The 17697-nt window shown below is 48.0% G+C and overlaps 1 protein-coding gene across 3 annotated transcripts in view; it reads left to right on the top strand.

Annotated features, from left to right (window-relative positions):
• Window positions 1–16587, top strand: part of MDGA1 (MAM domain containing glycosylphosphatidylinositol anchor 1) — a 148443-nt gene extending 131856 nt beyond the window's left edge. For all 3 annotated transcript variants that reach the window (XM_068185475.1, XM_068185476.1, XM_068185478.1), the window contains 3 exons: window positions 5784–5914; window positions 6877–6985; window positions 8114–16587. In XM_068185475.1, coding sequence (XP_068041576.1) covers window positions 5784–5914; window positions 6877–6985; window positions 8114–8205 — 332 coding nt within the window. In that variant the 3' untranslated portion in view covers window positions 8206–16587. The remainder of the gene's footprint in view (window positions 1–5783; window positions 5915–6876; window positions 6986–8113) is intronic.
• Window positions 16588–17697: the final 1110 nt, after the last annotated feature.

Genomic DNA, 17697 nt, shown 5'->3' with positions numbered 1-17697 from the left:
CCTCCCATTATTCCTCATCATGAAACAGCCATGACAATACCACTGCACTTAGCCCACTGTCTGCAGGGCCTAGGTCCCCCCAGCCCAGTGTGTCTCTCCAGGAGCCCAGCCATATGTCTGCTTTGCCTTTTTAGTGTTGTTGCTTCTCTGCTGGTACATTCCCTCCATCCCGAAGTTCCTGTACATGCCAGACTGCTCAGATAGATAGTGATGGATCATAGATCAATGTGTGCAATTGGCTTTGCCATGTCAGGGAATATTGCTTCAAGACCAGCCTCACTTGATGATGGTTTAGGAGGTCAGAGGTGGAAATGTGTTTGTTTCTTTGTGTTTTTGAAATCCACAGTTAACTCCAAAGAAAATACCCTGTAGCCATATATAAGTAATTTTCACAGGTTTGCTGTAGGGGAAATACTGCCAATCAAAACTTACTTTATTGCTGTTTATAGCCCCAGAAAGTCCTAAACACAGCAGGAAACAGGAGGCTTTGATTCCCCTGATTCCTTTCTCCGTAGCCTCCCTACTGAACCAGAGCATGGAGTGTCCCACAGCAATCAGCTGGCAGCACAGGCTGAACTTTCTCTATGCCCCAATGCAGATGCCTTGTGAGTAGAGGTGGGATCATGGTGCATTCCAAACTCTGACAAGGATGAGCTCTCTGAACCCTCCTGCTCTGAAGTTAGTGAAGCAGTGGCTGCAGAAACAGGTCTGTGTAGTGACCCTATGACTGGACAGAGGGGACCCTGCACACCAAGCTGAGAACAGTGAAAGACATGTAGAAATCAAAGTTCTCTGTAGTCAGAAGTGGAAAGCAGCCCAGAGGCTTTAATTGTCTTATTCCTCATATGTTACTGTGTAAAGCATCCTGAGAGACTGTGAATGAGTAAATAAATCCTACCATGGCACAAAGACAACCTACATTCCTAGAAATTATGAGTCAGTACCACTTGGTATTATTTCTGCATCTCTATCTCTGCTACAATTGTTTTTCCACCCTCTGCTCTCTAGCTCTCAGAGCAATAACTTTCCCCCCAGCTCTGTAACCAGCCTGATGCTGACTGCTATTTATTAACATCCATTTAAATGAGAGAGGGAAAGATTGTGTTTGTTGTGGAGATTATAAACAGTAATAGATTGTTTCTGGAGACTGTCATTGGCTCCTGGTATTTGCCTGCACTAAGGTTTGGGCTTTTAGTTTCTGATCAGTGGCATTAACATTAAACACTCAAATAAGTGCTCAGAGCCCCTGTTAGAAATGTAAGAGCTCTTTTCTCCCTGGATTGGTTTTAGCCCTCATTTTGGGTCTACAGGTGACTCTGCTAAGCTGTGCAAGGTCTAAGTCCTCTCCACACTGTGAATCTCTTCCTAGCTACTGGATATCTCTTGCAATCAGTCAGCTTCTTACCTCAATCTATCTTGCCTGCACTGGAAATGCCACGGGAATTTCCATGGGGCTTTCAGCCCTGAATTCCCAGTTGGGTGTCAAATCTAAACTGGAGCTGCAGCTGGGAATTCTCATCAATAGCTGATCTCCTGAGATTGCCCCAAACTGGAGCAAGGATTTTACAGGAGTGCAGCAGGCAGTTTCAGTGAGACCAGGCTGCATGCCAGCTTGTGGCTGTGGATCCAGCAGCCTTCCCTACCCATCCCACGGAGCTCCGCTGCACTTGGCATGACACCCCATCTCTCAGTGTGTAGTGCCATCCTCCCTTTGCTTCCTGACTGCTCCAGCTGCCTGCCTTCCATCTGAGCCATGTAAACTGAGCTGTTCCTTAGTCTTTTCACCACCCCATAACCCTGCACTAACTCCCCAAGAGAACTCTTGAGGAAACCTCTATTTTCTCTGCCATCCCACACCAACTGTGCTGATGGCCCTGCCTGTACAGGCTCTGCATCATTCCCACTGCTGCCTGTGCCAGCTCTTCTGGAGCTACACTGAAATTCAGTGTGACAGCGAAGTCCCCATCCTGTGGAAACTGAGCGAAGACTTTTTTTTGTTGTGAGAAGGTAACATTTAAAGGCATCCCTTGGGTTATTCTATCTGGCAGCACAGCTGGTCTTTTGTGTGAGTGCCGGTCTTTTGAAATGCCAGCTCTGGTCTTCAAGGCAGCCAGCAGAAGGTACAGCTGGCTCTGCCTGTAATTAATTCCTCATCACTCGTCGCTTGCCTTTATTCTCTCTTTTGACTGGGAAGAAGGAATAATACAGATTACAAGACAAATGCAAAGATTGCCTTGTATGGGAAGATGTAACAAAAGGATTCTTGGTGTCCTGGGATTTCCCTTTTGTTCGTCTTTCTCTGGTCAGCTGGAGAGATATAGCAGCAGATCTAACTTTTAAAAGTTAGCAGGTCTAACTTTTTGTGTGCCTCACCAGCAGGTGTGCTTAGAAAGTGCCAGGCAGTGGAGATGGGGAAGGGGCAACAAGGAGAGCAATAAGCAACAAAACTGTCCAGCTGTCTTTGGACTCTGATAGAGGAAACCAGGCGTGACTGCAGTGTGAAACCAGGCAAAAAGGGTGACTGCAGCAACTGGCACTGGAGACCATCCCAGTTGGGTCTTTCTCATCTCCACTGATGAGGAGTCGGGAGAGCAGGTCACACTTCAATTCTTCTTCAGTTTGTAGCCACTGGAAAGGAAGATGACTTGGAGATTCCCATAGTCCAAGTCTGTAATGTTTTATGGCTCTGCCTAGAGTTCAGATCTGGAGGTTCATTTACAGGTACCTCCATCACAGGCTATGTGCCCTTAACTTTACTAGCAACTGGTGGCAGACTGACAGGTGGTAGAAGGGAGTAAAGTAGCAAAGCTGCACAAACTTTTAGGATCTACAACACTGTGGACTCAGTTCAGATGGGATAGAGGTTTTATCACTGTTTCAAGTCCAGGAGCCTCTTCCATGCCTTCCAGAAGCATATTCCCAGTGACAGTATTACTGGAAAATTGCGGTATTGTAGTTCCTTCCCAGTCTCAGGGAACTTCTGTAACTTAGCAGGGATTTTAGGTAGGGCTGTGAGAGTTGGCTGTCCTTCACAACTCTGACTGATTTCTAAGATGGCCATGGGATTGCTGCTCCTCTGTTTTGACCTTCAGTTTTCCAGGCAGTAGTGAAACACTTCATGTTGTGAGTAGATAAGGGAGATTCCTTTCCAATTGTAAACCATTTGAAGAATGCCAGCTCATATTCAGTATTGTTGTATTAGGGAATTCAGCGGCCAAAAGGTTGTTTTTCCTGATGCTTCAAGGACATGGAGCTGTCAGCCAGGATGTGCTCAGGCTTGGTGTGGGTCTAGGCCAGGCATTCAGAGCCAGTGCTTTGGAGGCACTAATTTGCATTCCAGATGTTTCTCTGGATTTCTTTTTATCTCGCCTTTGCTTTTTTCGTAGGGCATCAAAGTTCGTTTGCTATGTGATTTGTCCCAGTGCTGACTACTCAGCCAGGCTATTGTGCAGCAAATCCTAGCTACAAGTCCCCAAATGAGGAGAGAATAGACAATGATTTTTTTTTAATCCTTGCTCGCTAGCAGCTTCATATTAATTCTTCCTTTGCTCTCAATCCCTCACCTCATCAGCCCTGGTGTCTGTAATTAGCTGCTCTGAATACACTCCTGTTGACATTGATCTATGGGGTTATGTAGTTCCTGCATAAGCTGTCAGTTTGGACAAGGGGCTCCATGAGGACTAGGTAACCTTAGAGAAACTTTCCTTCTTAGGAAGCTGCTGAGGGCAGGGAAGATGCCAAGAAATCAGCAGTTCAAAGCTGGTTTTGCCAGAGACTCCTATAGTGACTTCTCTTTTCTGTGGCATTGTGTTTCTAGGAGGGAGGTCTCAATGGCTTGGATCCCCCAAGGTTGTGCAGTGCCAGCTGGTCTGAGAGAGAGAAACAAGATATTTTTCTCCTTGTCCTGGGTTGTGGTGTGCATCCCAAACTGAGTACCACCAGGGAATGGGATGGGATATGCTATCTATGTCCTGTCAGGCCTTCATCTAGTCTTCTCAGCTTGCCTTACAGCTAATGCTTCTGAATATTTCCAGACAACAATGTGTTTTCTATCCTCATTTCACTAAATTATATGCATTTAATTTTTTAACCTTTCCTTGTAAGTCATTCACTAAGAATCTAAATATTTCATCATCTTTATCATGATCTGAACTACCTGTGATGTATCTCTCAGTTTCTGACAGCCAGGTGCTAGATGTGAGTATTTCCAGATCCCTGTCATTCACGCAGTGCCCTTAAGGTGGATGTGCCAAGAATGAAGGATTTGGGGTGATTATGTAGGAGGGAGGTTATACAGGAAAGTCTGTTTCCCTGTCTCTTCCCCTGACCTCATTCTGCTGCTTTTCCAAAGGGCCTACCCATGTGGGAATGCAGCATCCCAAGTGCAGAGAGACTACAGATAGATAAGTAAGGGTTACTATTTCCTCCATACTCTCAGGTGTAATATATTTGTGTATGGAGACCAGAAACCCTGATGAGCAACAGCATGACTAGAGTTGTGATTGATTGATTTCTTGAGAAAAAAAAGTGTTTCAGGTCAATCCTGACTGAATGTTTAACTTATTTTTTTTGCACTGAAGCAAAGAAGGAAAATAAGTAATCTGAGGGCATGCTAACAAAATGCTGCAGTAAGACAAACTGAGATGGTTTTGTGAGGGGGTGTAGGGTAGGAAGCTGTGACACTGTTTTCAAAGTGAGAACTGGAAATGCTTTGAGATTTGTTGGCTTTGATTTTGGTTTAATGATAGACAAAACCTTTTGGGAATTGCTTTTTTTGAAAGAACTTGAAGTCAGCATTGATTCACAGGATATTTATGAGCCTCTGAAAATGTTGGTCTAGGATGGTACCAGGTGGTGTGGAACAGGCAACACTGTCTGGTGCTTCAAAGAGCAGCTGCTCACTCCAAGGCTGCTCCCAGGGCAAGTGGTGAATGAGGACACCGATTGTACTTCCACAGGTGATGGCCAGGGAAAAAGCAGGGAGAGCCCTGTTAGCTGCATTGCATATTTCAGGTGTCAGTAATGAATGTGGGGAGGGGGCGGTGGCAAATACGTGTTCTGGGCTCCCCATTTCAAGTAGAATGTGGAGAAATCAGTGGGGCCCAACAGAAGGGCATCAGGATGGTCAAGGGCCAGGAGCAGACGTCCTTAGGAAGAGAAGGCAGCTGGACTTGTTCAGTCTGGCAAAGAGGAGGTTGCTATCAGATGTTGACCCCCTACTGTTTCAAGGACAAATTCAAAGATAATGGAACCAAATTCTTTTCATAGTATTAAATGATATGATAAAGAGCAGTGTCCACAACTGGTAGTGCTGGTGGTTCATACTGGACAGTAGGAAAACTTGGCTTTCTCAGGGAAGTTCAGGACTTGGCCAGGCAAAACCATGCTGCCCTCATGTAGAGCAGGAGACAGCTTCAAGCAGGAGGTTGGATGGGATGCCTCTGGAGGTCCCTGGCAGCTAGCATTCCTGCCAACCCCTTCTCATGCCACCCCAGCCATGCTACACACTGCTTCTTCCTCATCCTGTCCCTCTTTGTCTGGGTCTGTGCTTCCCTAGGAAAGGCCAGGTAGATGAAACATTGCCAGTGGCACTTAGCCATGAACACGGGAGAAAGCTGGCTCCCTTCAGAGATGACCTCTGGGGCTCTACAGGCTGTCCCTGGGCCAGCTGGGGGCTTACAGCCATGATTCGAGGCAGAGCCCAGAGCTGTGCCAGGAGCCAGCCCAGCAGGCAGGCTTGGCTGCCTGTCCCAGCATGCCAGAGGCCTGTTTCTCTCTTACAGGCTCCTTGAACCTGCTAGTTCGCGTGCGGAACAAGCGAGCCATCGACACACAGGTCTGGTCTCTCAGTGGGAATCGGGGCAATGTGTGGCAGCAAGCACATGTGCCCATCAACCCGCCTGGGCCCTTCCAGGTAAGCCAAGCCCACAGTCAAGAAGCCATCTGCCACCTGCCCTGTCTGTGTGCCATGGATGTAGATTTCCTGGCAGACATCTTCCCCTGTAGCACAGGGGCAGTGGGGCACAAGGGAGGGCACTGGGAGCTCTCAACCCCTAGGGTCACTGGGGCAAGGCAAAGGCTTAGTGGATGCACAGAAGTCAAATCCACTTCTCCCTGAGGTTTTTATGTGCAAGCATCAGTTTGGCACTATACATTTTCTGATTATTGCTGGTGTGGAAACTGCTTGTCAGAGAGCTCCTTTTGGATATGTCTGTGTGACAGGTGCCTCGGTGCTGAGCAGCTGGGGGATGCTGTCCTGTTGGTGTAAAGTGACTGAGTGCTAGAGGTTTTTTCTAGCATGTGCTGCAGAGGCCACCTCTGCTGTGCCCCTTGCTTAGGGCTCTAAGGAGCACTTGTGAATATGAACTGGGCACTCTGCATGTGCTCATCAAGTTGTTCATGTGTACCCAGGCAGTGGGCTGCTTTTATGGCTGAGGTTTTTACCCAACAGGCTACTTTGCTGTTGTAGGGTTGTTTGTGAGAACTGCCCTGTACAGGCTGGTTAAGTTGTAGCACTGTGGCAAAATGCCCAGTGTGCTTTTGGATACTTCAAAATAGAAAATAAGAATGTAGTTACTCTTGCAAGTTCTGTTCAGTATTGGTTGGCTCGTTAGAGCAGGACACGTAATAAAGCAGAGCTCTAATGCTCATTTATTACTGTACAGACATTCAGTACAAAGAGGTTGGTCCCATAAACAGTGAGATCTGGCTTTCAAGTGGCTATGAATATTGGAGAAACGGGAAGGAAATAATTTGTTTAGGAGCCTGATAAGATCTGCTCTGTGTCTTGCTGACTTCTGCAAAGCCCTGCAGTGCAGGAAGAGCCCTCCACACCTGCAGCCTCACACTGGGCTCTCTCCCATGCTCTGCTTGTAGATCATCTTTGAAGGTGTCCGGGGCACAAGCTACGAGGGGGACATTGCCATTGATGACGTCACTCTAAAAAAGGGAGACTGCCCAAGGAAGCCAATTGGACCGAATAAGGGTGAGATTGTGTCTGCCTCAGAGGCAAACAAGTCGGTAGGAGTGCATGGACAAATGTGCATGCTAGGGCTGCGCAGCTGACTTCAGAGCACGCTGACGTGTTGATGGGACTCAGTGGGATGGTTGACCCCACAAGCAGAAGTCACTAGAGGGACTGTCAGACTCTTGGGCTTGTTCTATACAGTGAAGAATTAGCAAGAGTCAAAGGAACAACTGGGAGGTGTCATCCCCAGTAAGCTAAGGACTTCTGCAGTATCTCATTTCCTGGAAACTCCAGTTTTAGAAGCTTTAAAAAGAGAAGGACCTTCTGCAGGTGTTAATGGCCTCTGTAGTGTTAAGTCAGTCCTACACCGAGAAAAAAAAAAATCTGTTCTTAGGGGCATGGAGCACAGGTGGGCTGTGCTTCTTTTCATTGCCATCTGAGTAGAGAGGCACAGCCAGGCTAAATCCCACCAGCCCCTTTCCAGTCCACCCACATAAACTGATGCCAGCACTCCAGTAATGGAGACAACTCCACTCTCACTAGGCTGCACTGTGGATTGAAGCCACATGAGGTGTGTGTAAGCAGTATATAGACATTGGGTGGGAGTCACTGGTGTCCTGCCTGTGCCCTCAATAACATGCCTCAGGTGAGCCAGAGAGCATATGTTCAGGGTTTGCAAACCAGAGCCAGACAGGCACTTGACAGCAAGGTTCAGTTTGGTTTATTTACTTTTGAAGCAAGAAAACCTTCAGATTAAGAGTCACTTCTAGCAATTTTCTTAATTCCAGAGATGAAGAGGGAAACAAAAGTCAGAACACTCTAAAATTTTCAAAATTTTATGTGCAGTTAAAGGTCTCTTTTAGCCTAGGATATAACCATAACACAGTGAGAGTCTTTTGTTTGACTCAGGTTGAAAGTTCTGGGGAAGAAAGGATTGGATTGCAAAAGAGTCTAAGACTCAACCTTTTTTCCAAAGCTAGTTTTGGGGAACCTTGAGAACATCCAGGAAAGGGTCAAAGTATTTTCCAAAAGATCAGGGAACTCTGTCCTTCAGGGTGGGAGAAGACATAGATGTGTGCTGACTTGTTTGATGAGGTCTGTTATCTGTCCCATCACTAATTCTCTTTCTCCCTTGTCGGCTGGCAGCTGTTGCTCTTCCAGGAAGCGGTGTCCCAGCCCTGCACAGCCCTTGGCTTTGTGGACCATTGACTTTCTTCCTTTACATGCTGCTCAGATGATGGCAAGCGAGCGCTCCTGTCTTCGGACCAAGACATTCCTGCTCCTTTCCTACTCAGCCACCTCTGCTCCTCTTCCTCCCCTCCTCACTGGCACACCAAAGTGTCCATATGTTACCAAAGACTGACAGGCATGACCATGCAAAGGGATCTGGTTCAGAACTGGAGCACTCCTTGAGAAAGTCATAATGACTAGAACAAAATTTAAAAATAAAGACAAAACTTTTTTAAAAAAGCACGCGCACGAGAGAGAGAGAGAGAGAGAGAGGAAGGATAGAAACACACACAGAGAAAAGAAGGAATGAAACACAAAAACTGGAAATGAAGAAATGTGAAGAGCAAATGAAAGAAGAAAATAACACACCCATATTTCCTTGGGAATGTCAGACAGGGCTTCCTCAGGGAAGTGCGAACTCGCTTTAAACAAACAAACAAAAATATATTAAAGCACAAATTTCTACCAGAACAGTTACCTTCTTTGCTGCAGAGCCCACAGGTTAGTGGATGATATACTGCAGTACTCCCCTTGTCTCCTCATGCTTTCCCACTGGCTGGGGCTGCCCTGGTCCAGCTGCAGCTCCCTGCAGTAACACCAGCCTCATCTGTGGGGCAGCAGCCGCCCCGCGTGCCGGCAGTCGGAGCACCTTTCCTTGCACCGCATGTGCTTCAGTGTCTCCATCCATCCATATTTTCCAGGCTCTCATGTACTTAATTGCCCCTGGTGTGGTTTGCTTTGGCCTTTCCCCACTGCTCTGTGCTTCTCCTCATCCCCCAGCCTGAAGAAGATGGAGCAAGGAAGGGACCAATGACATGGGTGACGCTGAGTGGTGAAGTTCTGTCTGGAACCAGCTGCAGCACAGACCTCCAAGAGCTTCTTTCTGTCTCTCAGCACTCTTGCTGGATAGGGGTCAGATCTGAGCTGCAGACAGAAAATGTGGTCTCTCTGGGGCTGAGGGATGAGATGTGATGGGACAGGACTGGAAGGGTGGAAGAGTTGCACATTGGCTTCCCCCTGTGAATATTGGGATGGCAACTGCCTCAGCCCTAAACCCACAGTTGCTTCTCTGCCTGCATTTTGTTACCTATTTACTTTGTTTTTTATTCCATTACTTCCTCCACCTCAAGTTTTCTGGATTATGGGAAGAGTCAGGAATTTAAATGTTCTTTAGCCAGGCAGCAAGTCCTGTGCTCATGACCCAGCCCCTGGGCTGGCAGTTCAGGCAGCTGTAATGCTGCCCTCTCACCTCCCAAGGCCTTTTACATGCACAGTGCATTCAATGCAGTGTGAGCAAAAGGTGGCAACAGCACCACTGCTCAGGGCTGAGGCTGCTGAATTTTGTCAGCACAGGCAGCCACACAGGCACTCAGCTTCCACTGCCAGGGCAGTGGGCAGAGGAGCTGAAAGGTGGAACAGGTAGGAAACTGCTCCAAGAAGGATGCAGGCAGGAAGTTGGCCCGAAAGAGGCTTGTGCTGAGCTGTGGCGCTGTTTGCCGCTGAGGAACAAGGGAACAGGCTAGGGGGGAATTCACCTTTTTCTTGATGGTATCATGAGTGGGTAAAGCTGATGTTTCTCTCAGCTGCAGACCTGTAGCCAGTCTGGCTCAACCTCCTCAAGGTGGAGGCACATGCTGCTCCAGATGAACCCCCAGGAGAAGGATTTGCCCTGCACCAGCCAAACAGGAGCTGTGATAGTCTTGTTGCATCTGGAAGCAGCTCTGGGCATGATTTACCTCCCTGCACAGGGCAGAGTTAGCCCCACAAGGCTGTGAACTGGGGTTTACTAGCCCACACTCGCAATTAATTGTGACTCTTCCTCCTGAGGGATACCACATCCAAAATATTTATCTGGAACACCACAGATAAGATAGCTAGATAAGACAGCTGTTTCACTGAAGACCCAGTACCCATGGCACCTTACTAATTTCTGATTAATATATCAGCTTCTCTAAGACAGCCATGTTTGTCTGAAATCACCTGAATGTATTAACTGCCTCCTGCATTGCTCAGCTTCCAACCATGGCTGGGGCCTCATTGCCTTCACTGATGGAGGGGGAAAGCTCTTACTTAACTCCCAGGAGATCCAGCCACCATTCGAGAGAGAAAGGACATCAGCTCTGAAGGTCAAGGGGACCTTCTTCACAGGAGGCCTTGCAAGACAGTGGGAGGGCATGATACAGGTCTCCCCAGCCTGTTCTGCTTTTCTCCATTTCTAAGAATTGGGACTGTGTCTTTTCTGTCTCCACTCCTCCCTGCCGAGCCCAGACCTCAATCACAGTATACATTTGACCAAGAAACCCATAAATGTTGCCCAGGGCCAGGCAGTGTCATGAGATGCAATGGGTGCCAACAGCAATTCTGTGTCTTGGTGTCTGTTACCATTTTCTTGGGGAGCCAGTGCTGCCCTTTTTTAGGCTGAGCTCTTGCAGCCCTGTGCTCTTCTTTTCCTCTCTGCTTGTTGGAGGTCAGAAGTCATCACCCCACTCCTGGTAAGAGTCCAGTCCACTTTCACTCCTATGAGAGAGGCCGTGCTTCCCAGTGGTGCTTGGGAGTTTCGCAATGGCTCCTGATCTGCCAGTAGCAAAACATTTGTGTTGCATTGCTGGTTGCAGGAGGCTTCTGCTGGGCAGAAGGTGGAGACAGGAGTGCTTCCCTATCGATAAGAGATTGCCCAGGGCAACCATCTCACCTTCTGAGCTCTGAGGCAGAGGCCCTTGTGGGTTTGCTTCTATGGACTGCTCAGCCCAGGTTGCACAAGCATCCAGGTTTTGCTGGGGTTTAGTGGGCATCAGAGGTGCTGTGGGTCTGGGGAGGTGCAGCCTGAAGGGACGGGATAATGGGCAAAGCATTACCCATGAGGCAAGTGTTAGCAAAAGGGCTCCACACTTTTAGAAAGCGATGTCTGCATGGAGAGAGTCCATGCCCTGTTGCCAGTCCCTGCAAGGAAGGATGTAAGAGCCTCACCACACCAATCTATGGCACAGGGAGCAAGAAGCCCTTTGGTGGCTGTAGGTCCAGGGCAGAGCAAGGAGGTTGTCCCAGCCAGAGGTGAAGCCTTCTCCTCCTGTGAGATGTCCTTCAGTAGAAGTCTCAGGAAGCCCCTTCCCACTTAGAGCTCTGCTCTTTTATCTCTGGCTAGAAAGCAGCTGGTAGTGAGTTTGGGGAAAAGTCATTAACCCAAGTGCCCCTGCTTCTCAGAAGTACTGACGACAGAAGGAAGGACTTAATTTCCCTGGCAGATATGCTGAGAGATGGTATCAGGGGAAAGAGGCACTTCAGCAGCAAGGATGGGAAGCTGTGCAGTGATGGGGTAGAGGGGAGGCAGGGTCCCTCTTCTTTGAGGGCAGTGGTATTTGTGGTTTACTACCCCATGCCTGAGAGGCAGGTCTCCTTGTGGAGGTAATGCATCCCAGGTGAGATGTAAAGCCATGCTCCTTACCCCTTCCAATTAAAGATCCCTTCACATTTTTTCACAGTGTTCTGGCTAAATTACAGTCCTTAATTACTGTCTGTCTTCTTAAATATCTGTTGCAGTTCTAATGTTATGTTTCTCTTCCTGATGTTTTATGTTGCTCTGTGCCTATCAAGTAGCTGCTTTATTCCACTCCAGAAGTGGCTGCATTTCAGCAATGGTGGATATTATTCCTGTATATAGTATGAAAGTCCCTGCAGAAAAAAAGTGCAATATAAATTTAAGAGACTCCTTTTATTTACAAGGAGACCTCTGCTTGGTAGTTGTAGAAATACATTAGGAAGAATGCTGTGTGGGTGTTAGTTGATATATACTCAATTTCATTTTTTTTCAGGGTGTAGAACAGAAAATATGTGAGTGTGCAGGCTTCTGGGTATAAATTGTAGATATTTGAAGTAGTGAATGCTACTGAGTAGTTACATGTGGAGCTTACAAAGAAACTTACACTTGAAACCTCTTTTTGTAGTTGTTCATCATATTCTGAAAACTATACTTTTTAATTACAATTTTCTACAGTTCAGTGCAAGTCCAAATAGCAGGTCATCAACAGAACTTTAATCCACGGCTTTTAACAATATGAACATCAATTCTTGCTGCTTGCCCTGAAATGCAGTTCCTGGCTGGTAATAATAATAGACTATTTTTCTTCCACAAAGATCAGCCATTGGAAAGTGATGGACCTAATGTGTTCCATTTGATCTGGAGTTAAGTAATTAGGAACACCTGAGTGCAACTCTTCCCAGCTATATGGGAGTGAAAAATTGTTTCATGTATATGAAAAACCTTGCATAGTGCACAAATCGTTTGGGAACTGCTCATAGGTCCCTTTCAACTCAGCATATTCTGGGATTCCATGATTGGCAGGCATGCAGAGCTGCACAGCGTGCTGCCTGGGGAACAGCTGTAGCAACAGTGATAGGGAGCCTTTCTTCCAGGAACTAGTTTTCTTCTGGAAAGACATATGGTAGCAATCAGGGAAAAACTGGTGGGGGGAGGGGGCTTCAGATATTTAGGCTAGTAATTTTTTGCAAAAATAATTTAGAGATATGACAATGAGTGCAGTAAATGATACAAATCGTATTGTATTTCCTATTGCTATCCAAAGTATTGAAATTTAATTTCTATCTATACAAAATCCTGTGGGTGCACTACTCCAGAATTACAAAAAAATTACTACCAAAGGGAGAGCAGAGTCTGGATTCCTCCTCCTCAGCCTGTCCTTATCACCCTGTGCCAAAAAGTGCCCAGCTTTTGGGTTGGTGCTGGGTGCTTCTCAGCCTGGGGGGGACAGTCAGTGATGCTGGTGGGAGAAGCATCCTTCCACCACTGCCCTGGGCCTTGACTCCAGCATGAAGTGGTCCCCGTGCGAGGCACTGTCAGGACCAAGCCCTGCTCCCCATTAGCTCTCAGTGAGGCTGAGGCAGGGAATTTTATCTATGGGAATTGCCAGGGTGTCCTCATGCTGCCCGGGGCAGTGGCAGCCAAAGGAACCAGGGCATTTTCCTTCCTCCATGGAGTAAATGGTGTCCCCTCACCCCACTTGGAGACAAACCTTTTTGTTAAAGCAGAGAGCTCAGGAAGCTGCTGCTTCAGGATGTTGCTGTTTTAGTCACCTTTGTCAGCACCATGCAGATACCTATTTTTCTTTGGAAATGCTGCAGCATCCCTTTGCCTCCTGGGTGCCTTTGGGTGTCCTAGCAATGGCACGGAGGAACATATCACATGGACTCTGTGCCTCGAGCTGGGTGTGGTGGGACACAGTGCCACAACACCTACTGATGCCCAGCTCTTGCACCCACGGACAAGGACCCTGCTTTTCAATGATGACAAGCAGTTGCATTGTGAGTATTTCCTGTGCAAAGGATAGGCCTCCTGGCTTTGGGAAAGATCACTCTAGGTCCTTTAAACTGCCCCAATATGTTGTCTTTTCCAGACTGCCCTCAGTGTGAGTGCATCCCTGTTCATAGCAACAAGTGTGCAGCAACAGGACCCTGTGCAGGCTGTTGCCATAATTTCTATTTGCTTTGGCCCAACTGATAACTGCTCATTCTGAGACAAAAGGTTTTTACAGAAGAAAAGTGCTGAAGAGCTCTGGATATTGCATTTTAACCTGACCAAATTTACACTCCATGGTATTAACTGGTAGCTGTTGGTTTCCAGCAGGGAGCTGAATAGCCTTGGTACACCCAGCATCCCAAATGATGGCCATGGTCTATGGGTGTTTTCAGTTCTTCCCTTGGGATTAAGGCACATGTCGGTTTGGCTGACCATCTGCCACCACTCAGCAAACCACAGATTTTGGAGTCTTCTGATGGCTACTTATAGTTTGGTATGGTAATATCAGACCACTTGTGCCCTGCAGGCTTTAAACACCCCAAAGAGCTCTGTGGGACAGCCCAAGGCCACCTTTGACCAACTCACCATTCCAGAGAGGGGGAGGATGCAGCTTGTAGGCAACTGCAGTCTGCAGGACAACCTCTTGGCCATGGAAAAGCAGTGCCATCCCACTCCATTTTGTCTGAGATGTGTGCCTGACATCCAGATCCTGGGCTGTGATTCAGGTGCATGCTCAGTGGCTTTGCTGTCAAGCATCCTTTCTCAAAGAGAGAGCTCCAGAGACAGACAGCAAGTCAGCAGGACTTACTGTGTCCCTGTGCTGTGTGGCTGCAGGGAATGGGGGCTCAGTCCAGGTCACCTAGATCTGCTCTGGCACCTTCTCCGTCTTGCTCCCTGCAGCCCTGGCAAAGCTTGAGGGGCTGGTGGGGCCACCTGGGTGGTGGTGGTGGAGCAGGAGCACTTCAGGGCATGTGTTGGCTCCATCAGGGACCTAGTGTGGGTCATGTCCTGGCTTCCTCAGAGGCAAAGAAGGGCTCACAACAGCCCCATGCGTGGCTGAAAGGATGGAACAGAACTTGTGTGTGTTTTCTGGAAAAGGAGGGAGGAAAGATGAGCTCCACAGTGCATTGTCCTTTGTTTCACTCATGGCAGGCGGCAGGCAGCAGGCTCTGACCTGAGGCTTTTCAGATGCTGGACAAGGAGACTAAAGAAAATCCTGAAGACCAGATTTCCCAGTAAAATGCACTAGTCCAGCTCCAGATCCTCAGCACATGAAGAAGCCAGGCAAGCCACTGTCCTCCCATGGGTGATCCCTGAGGAAAGCTGCAAAGGGCTGGTCCCAACTTGTGAGCACTGTCCTCCTCTCTGCTGCCTTTCATGGTGAGGGTTTTCCAGCATGGGACAGAGAACAAGGGAAAGGGAGAGCTGCTGTCTTTACTGTTGCAAAAGTAGAGCTGGGGGATTAGAGATTTTTGTAGAGAGCTGTGCAAGTCTGTGGTAAATCCAGGTTTTGCTAGCATTTGCTATGGCCTATAAACAATTTGCTCCTGTGGAATGAGACAAAATTTTGTGCTTCTATTAACTATTGTTCTAAAAGGAAGTTGGGTTATGAATGTTTGACTTAAGAGTGGGATTTTTTACCCCCAGGATGGCCTAAACTCAGTATAAGATAGGGCCAGCTGGACAGCTGTCATACAGTGCTAGTTCCCAGGCAGTGCCAGTGCCCAAAGCTCATAGTGATGGATGTACCTTATGCTGTAATGGCTGGGCCCTTGCCTGAAGCTTTGAGCCAGGTGAAGGGTACCTGTCTGCTCTGCCACCCATGTGCAACTGTCCTGTCTGCCAGCCAAGTCTGTAGGAAGATAAAAGCCCCCCTGCTGCTGCTGCTGTGAGCCAGCAGAGATCTGCTTTGGCTGGGGGAGGTGGGCTCTGGTCCTGCCATTTAGGCAGTGAAGTGGCTTCCAGTTGTGTAAAGCCCAGCTGTTACAACTGAGAGATGCTCCAAGATCTTCAGAAGTTGCATAACTATGGCAACCCTCAATTCATCAGTAAAGGCAGGCTCTGGGTAGAAGCTGGAATGTGACAGATGTCAGCAGTCCTGCTCTGCCACTCTGAGTGAGCTGCACCTCCTTTGCTATCAGCATTACAGCAGCTCAAGGCTGAGCCCAAACTAGCCAAGAACAAGTGCAACCCCACTTCCTCTGCTGCATTGCAGCCTCTGCAGCCAGGCACCAACAGGTTTTCTTTTGGTGACCCTGATAAGTAATGTGGTGCTGAGATGAAGCTGTTTGCAGGTGTTGCTTGCACTGTAGGTCTGGCACTGGTAAGGGGTTTATCTTAGCAGCTTGTAGAGAGATCAAAGCTAAAAACTGAGGTGTGAGTGTGTTGAAACTGCCAGAACTGCAACAGGGAGGAAATAGGGCCCCTTTTGGAGGTGGACTCCTCACCTTTCCCTTTTCCACAATCCATGCTCCAACTCGGAGTACCTTCAAAGGTGGGACATTTGGTATATTATGTCTCACTGGGCCTTGTTCTCAAGAACCAACTGTGGGTGTCAGTAAACAGAGCAATAGCCAGGCTGTAGCAGCATGGTCAGCTCAGGCAGCACCTAGATTGTGCTGAGAGGAGAATATAGATACCCTTCTATTTATAAAATGCAACAGGCATTGACTGGAGTAGTGTTTGGGTCTTTTGTATGGGTGGCAGCACGTACCACACAGAGACTGAGCAAGGAACTGGTGACATTTTCCCTGGGAAAAAAGATGCTGATGAGGGAAGGTATTTACAGACTTGGAGCAAAGAAGCTTTCCTACACATGTAGCATCCTGAGACAAGAAGACTCTCTCAGAGTTTGCTGGAGGTGACCTTTTCCTCATGTCAAACTTTGTTTGTTCTTCTCTGCTGCCCATCCTCAGCTTCTCAGCACATTAATGTAATTGTTGGTGTTAAAGCTGGGTAAAGTGGCCTAGTGTCAGTGCTTTCAAATAGATGAGTTTGGCCTGCTTTCCAGTTTTTGGGATCTGATAGATGTACCATCTCATTCCACAGCAGGGGGTTCCACAGCATGCATTCATCTTAAGATGTTCCCTAAAAGCTGTGAATGCTACGGATACATGGTTCTTCTTTGTGGTTTTAGTCACAGCCCTTGCCTGACAGCATGGAGACAATCTCTAATCTCTAGATGGAATGGGAAATTTGGTGTCAGCATGGTTTCACTTGGGTCCTTTTCCCCAGTCAGAGCCATCCTACCTGTATCACAATACACATAGCAGAGGAAAGGGGCCATCATCCAAGATACAACTGTTCTCATGGGGAAACAACTGTGACATCTGCTTTTGCCCAGAAGTGAGCATCAGACAGTGATTTCCACACTCTTCTCACTCCGTCCCCCTGCTCCTTACTTACCCTCACCAAGTGTTTCATTTCCAGCCTAGAGAGACGGCAGCAGACCTCATCCCTGGATCCCATAGAAGGGGATCACACCAAAATCCCATCCTCAACTTCTGAGGTGCAGGGAGAACCAGCTCAGGCCCAACAGTGAGCCACTTCAGCGGGATCTAGTTCCAGTGGGACTGCATTGCCTCACACTTCCAGGTCACCAAGGCCAGTAAGGAAGTGTTAGTTGACCTAACAGAAGTGTTTGGTAAACAGCCCCCAAATGGAGTGACAGACAAAGTCTGTGTGTTTGGGGATACTGTGGAGGAGGGAGGGGGGTCCTCTGGTGTCTCTTGGGTTTTTTGTTATCAGTATCCTAGGTGGGAATTCCTGGGACAGAGCATCATCTCCACCCACCTCCCTCATTGCCACCATGTCTTGTCCCATCCCCACTCAACATCTCATACAGTGCCATTGCCACCACTGAGTGGAGCTGGGACCCTCCTTGCCACCATGATGCCAAGCTGTCCACAACGTTAAAAGCACAAAACACAAAGGGACTGAACTGAACCTTTTAAACAGGGTGAGATGTTTTATAAGCATTGCCTCATCCACCACCTCCCCTCAGCCCCAGTGTACTCGCCGTGTAACCTACAGACTCTCAACGTGGATTGTTTCATTCAAATAAAGCTGAAGTACTTGAGTGGGTGAGCCTGTGTGTCCCTCTCTGTGGGGTCGGGGCGCCAAGGTGCAGCCTGCAATTGGTGCTCACAGTGGCTGGGGCAGGGAGGAGCTTCTACTGCTGCCCAGCCCT

This window comes from Anomalospiza imberbis, chromosome 3, assembly GCF_031753505.1.
Source record: "Anomalospiza imberbis isolate Cuckoo-Finch-1a 21T00152 chromosome 3, ASM3175350v1, whole genome shotgun sequence".
In the NCBI taxonomy this organism is placed as follows: Eukaryota; Metazoa; Chordata; class Aves; order Passeriformes; family Viduidae; genus Anomalospiza; species Anomalospiza imberbis.
This window is presented reverse-complemented; position numbering and strand designations above follow the sequence as displayed.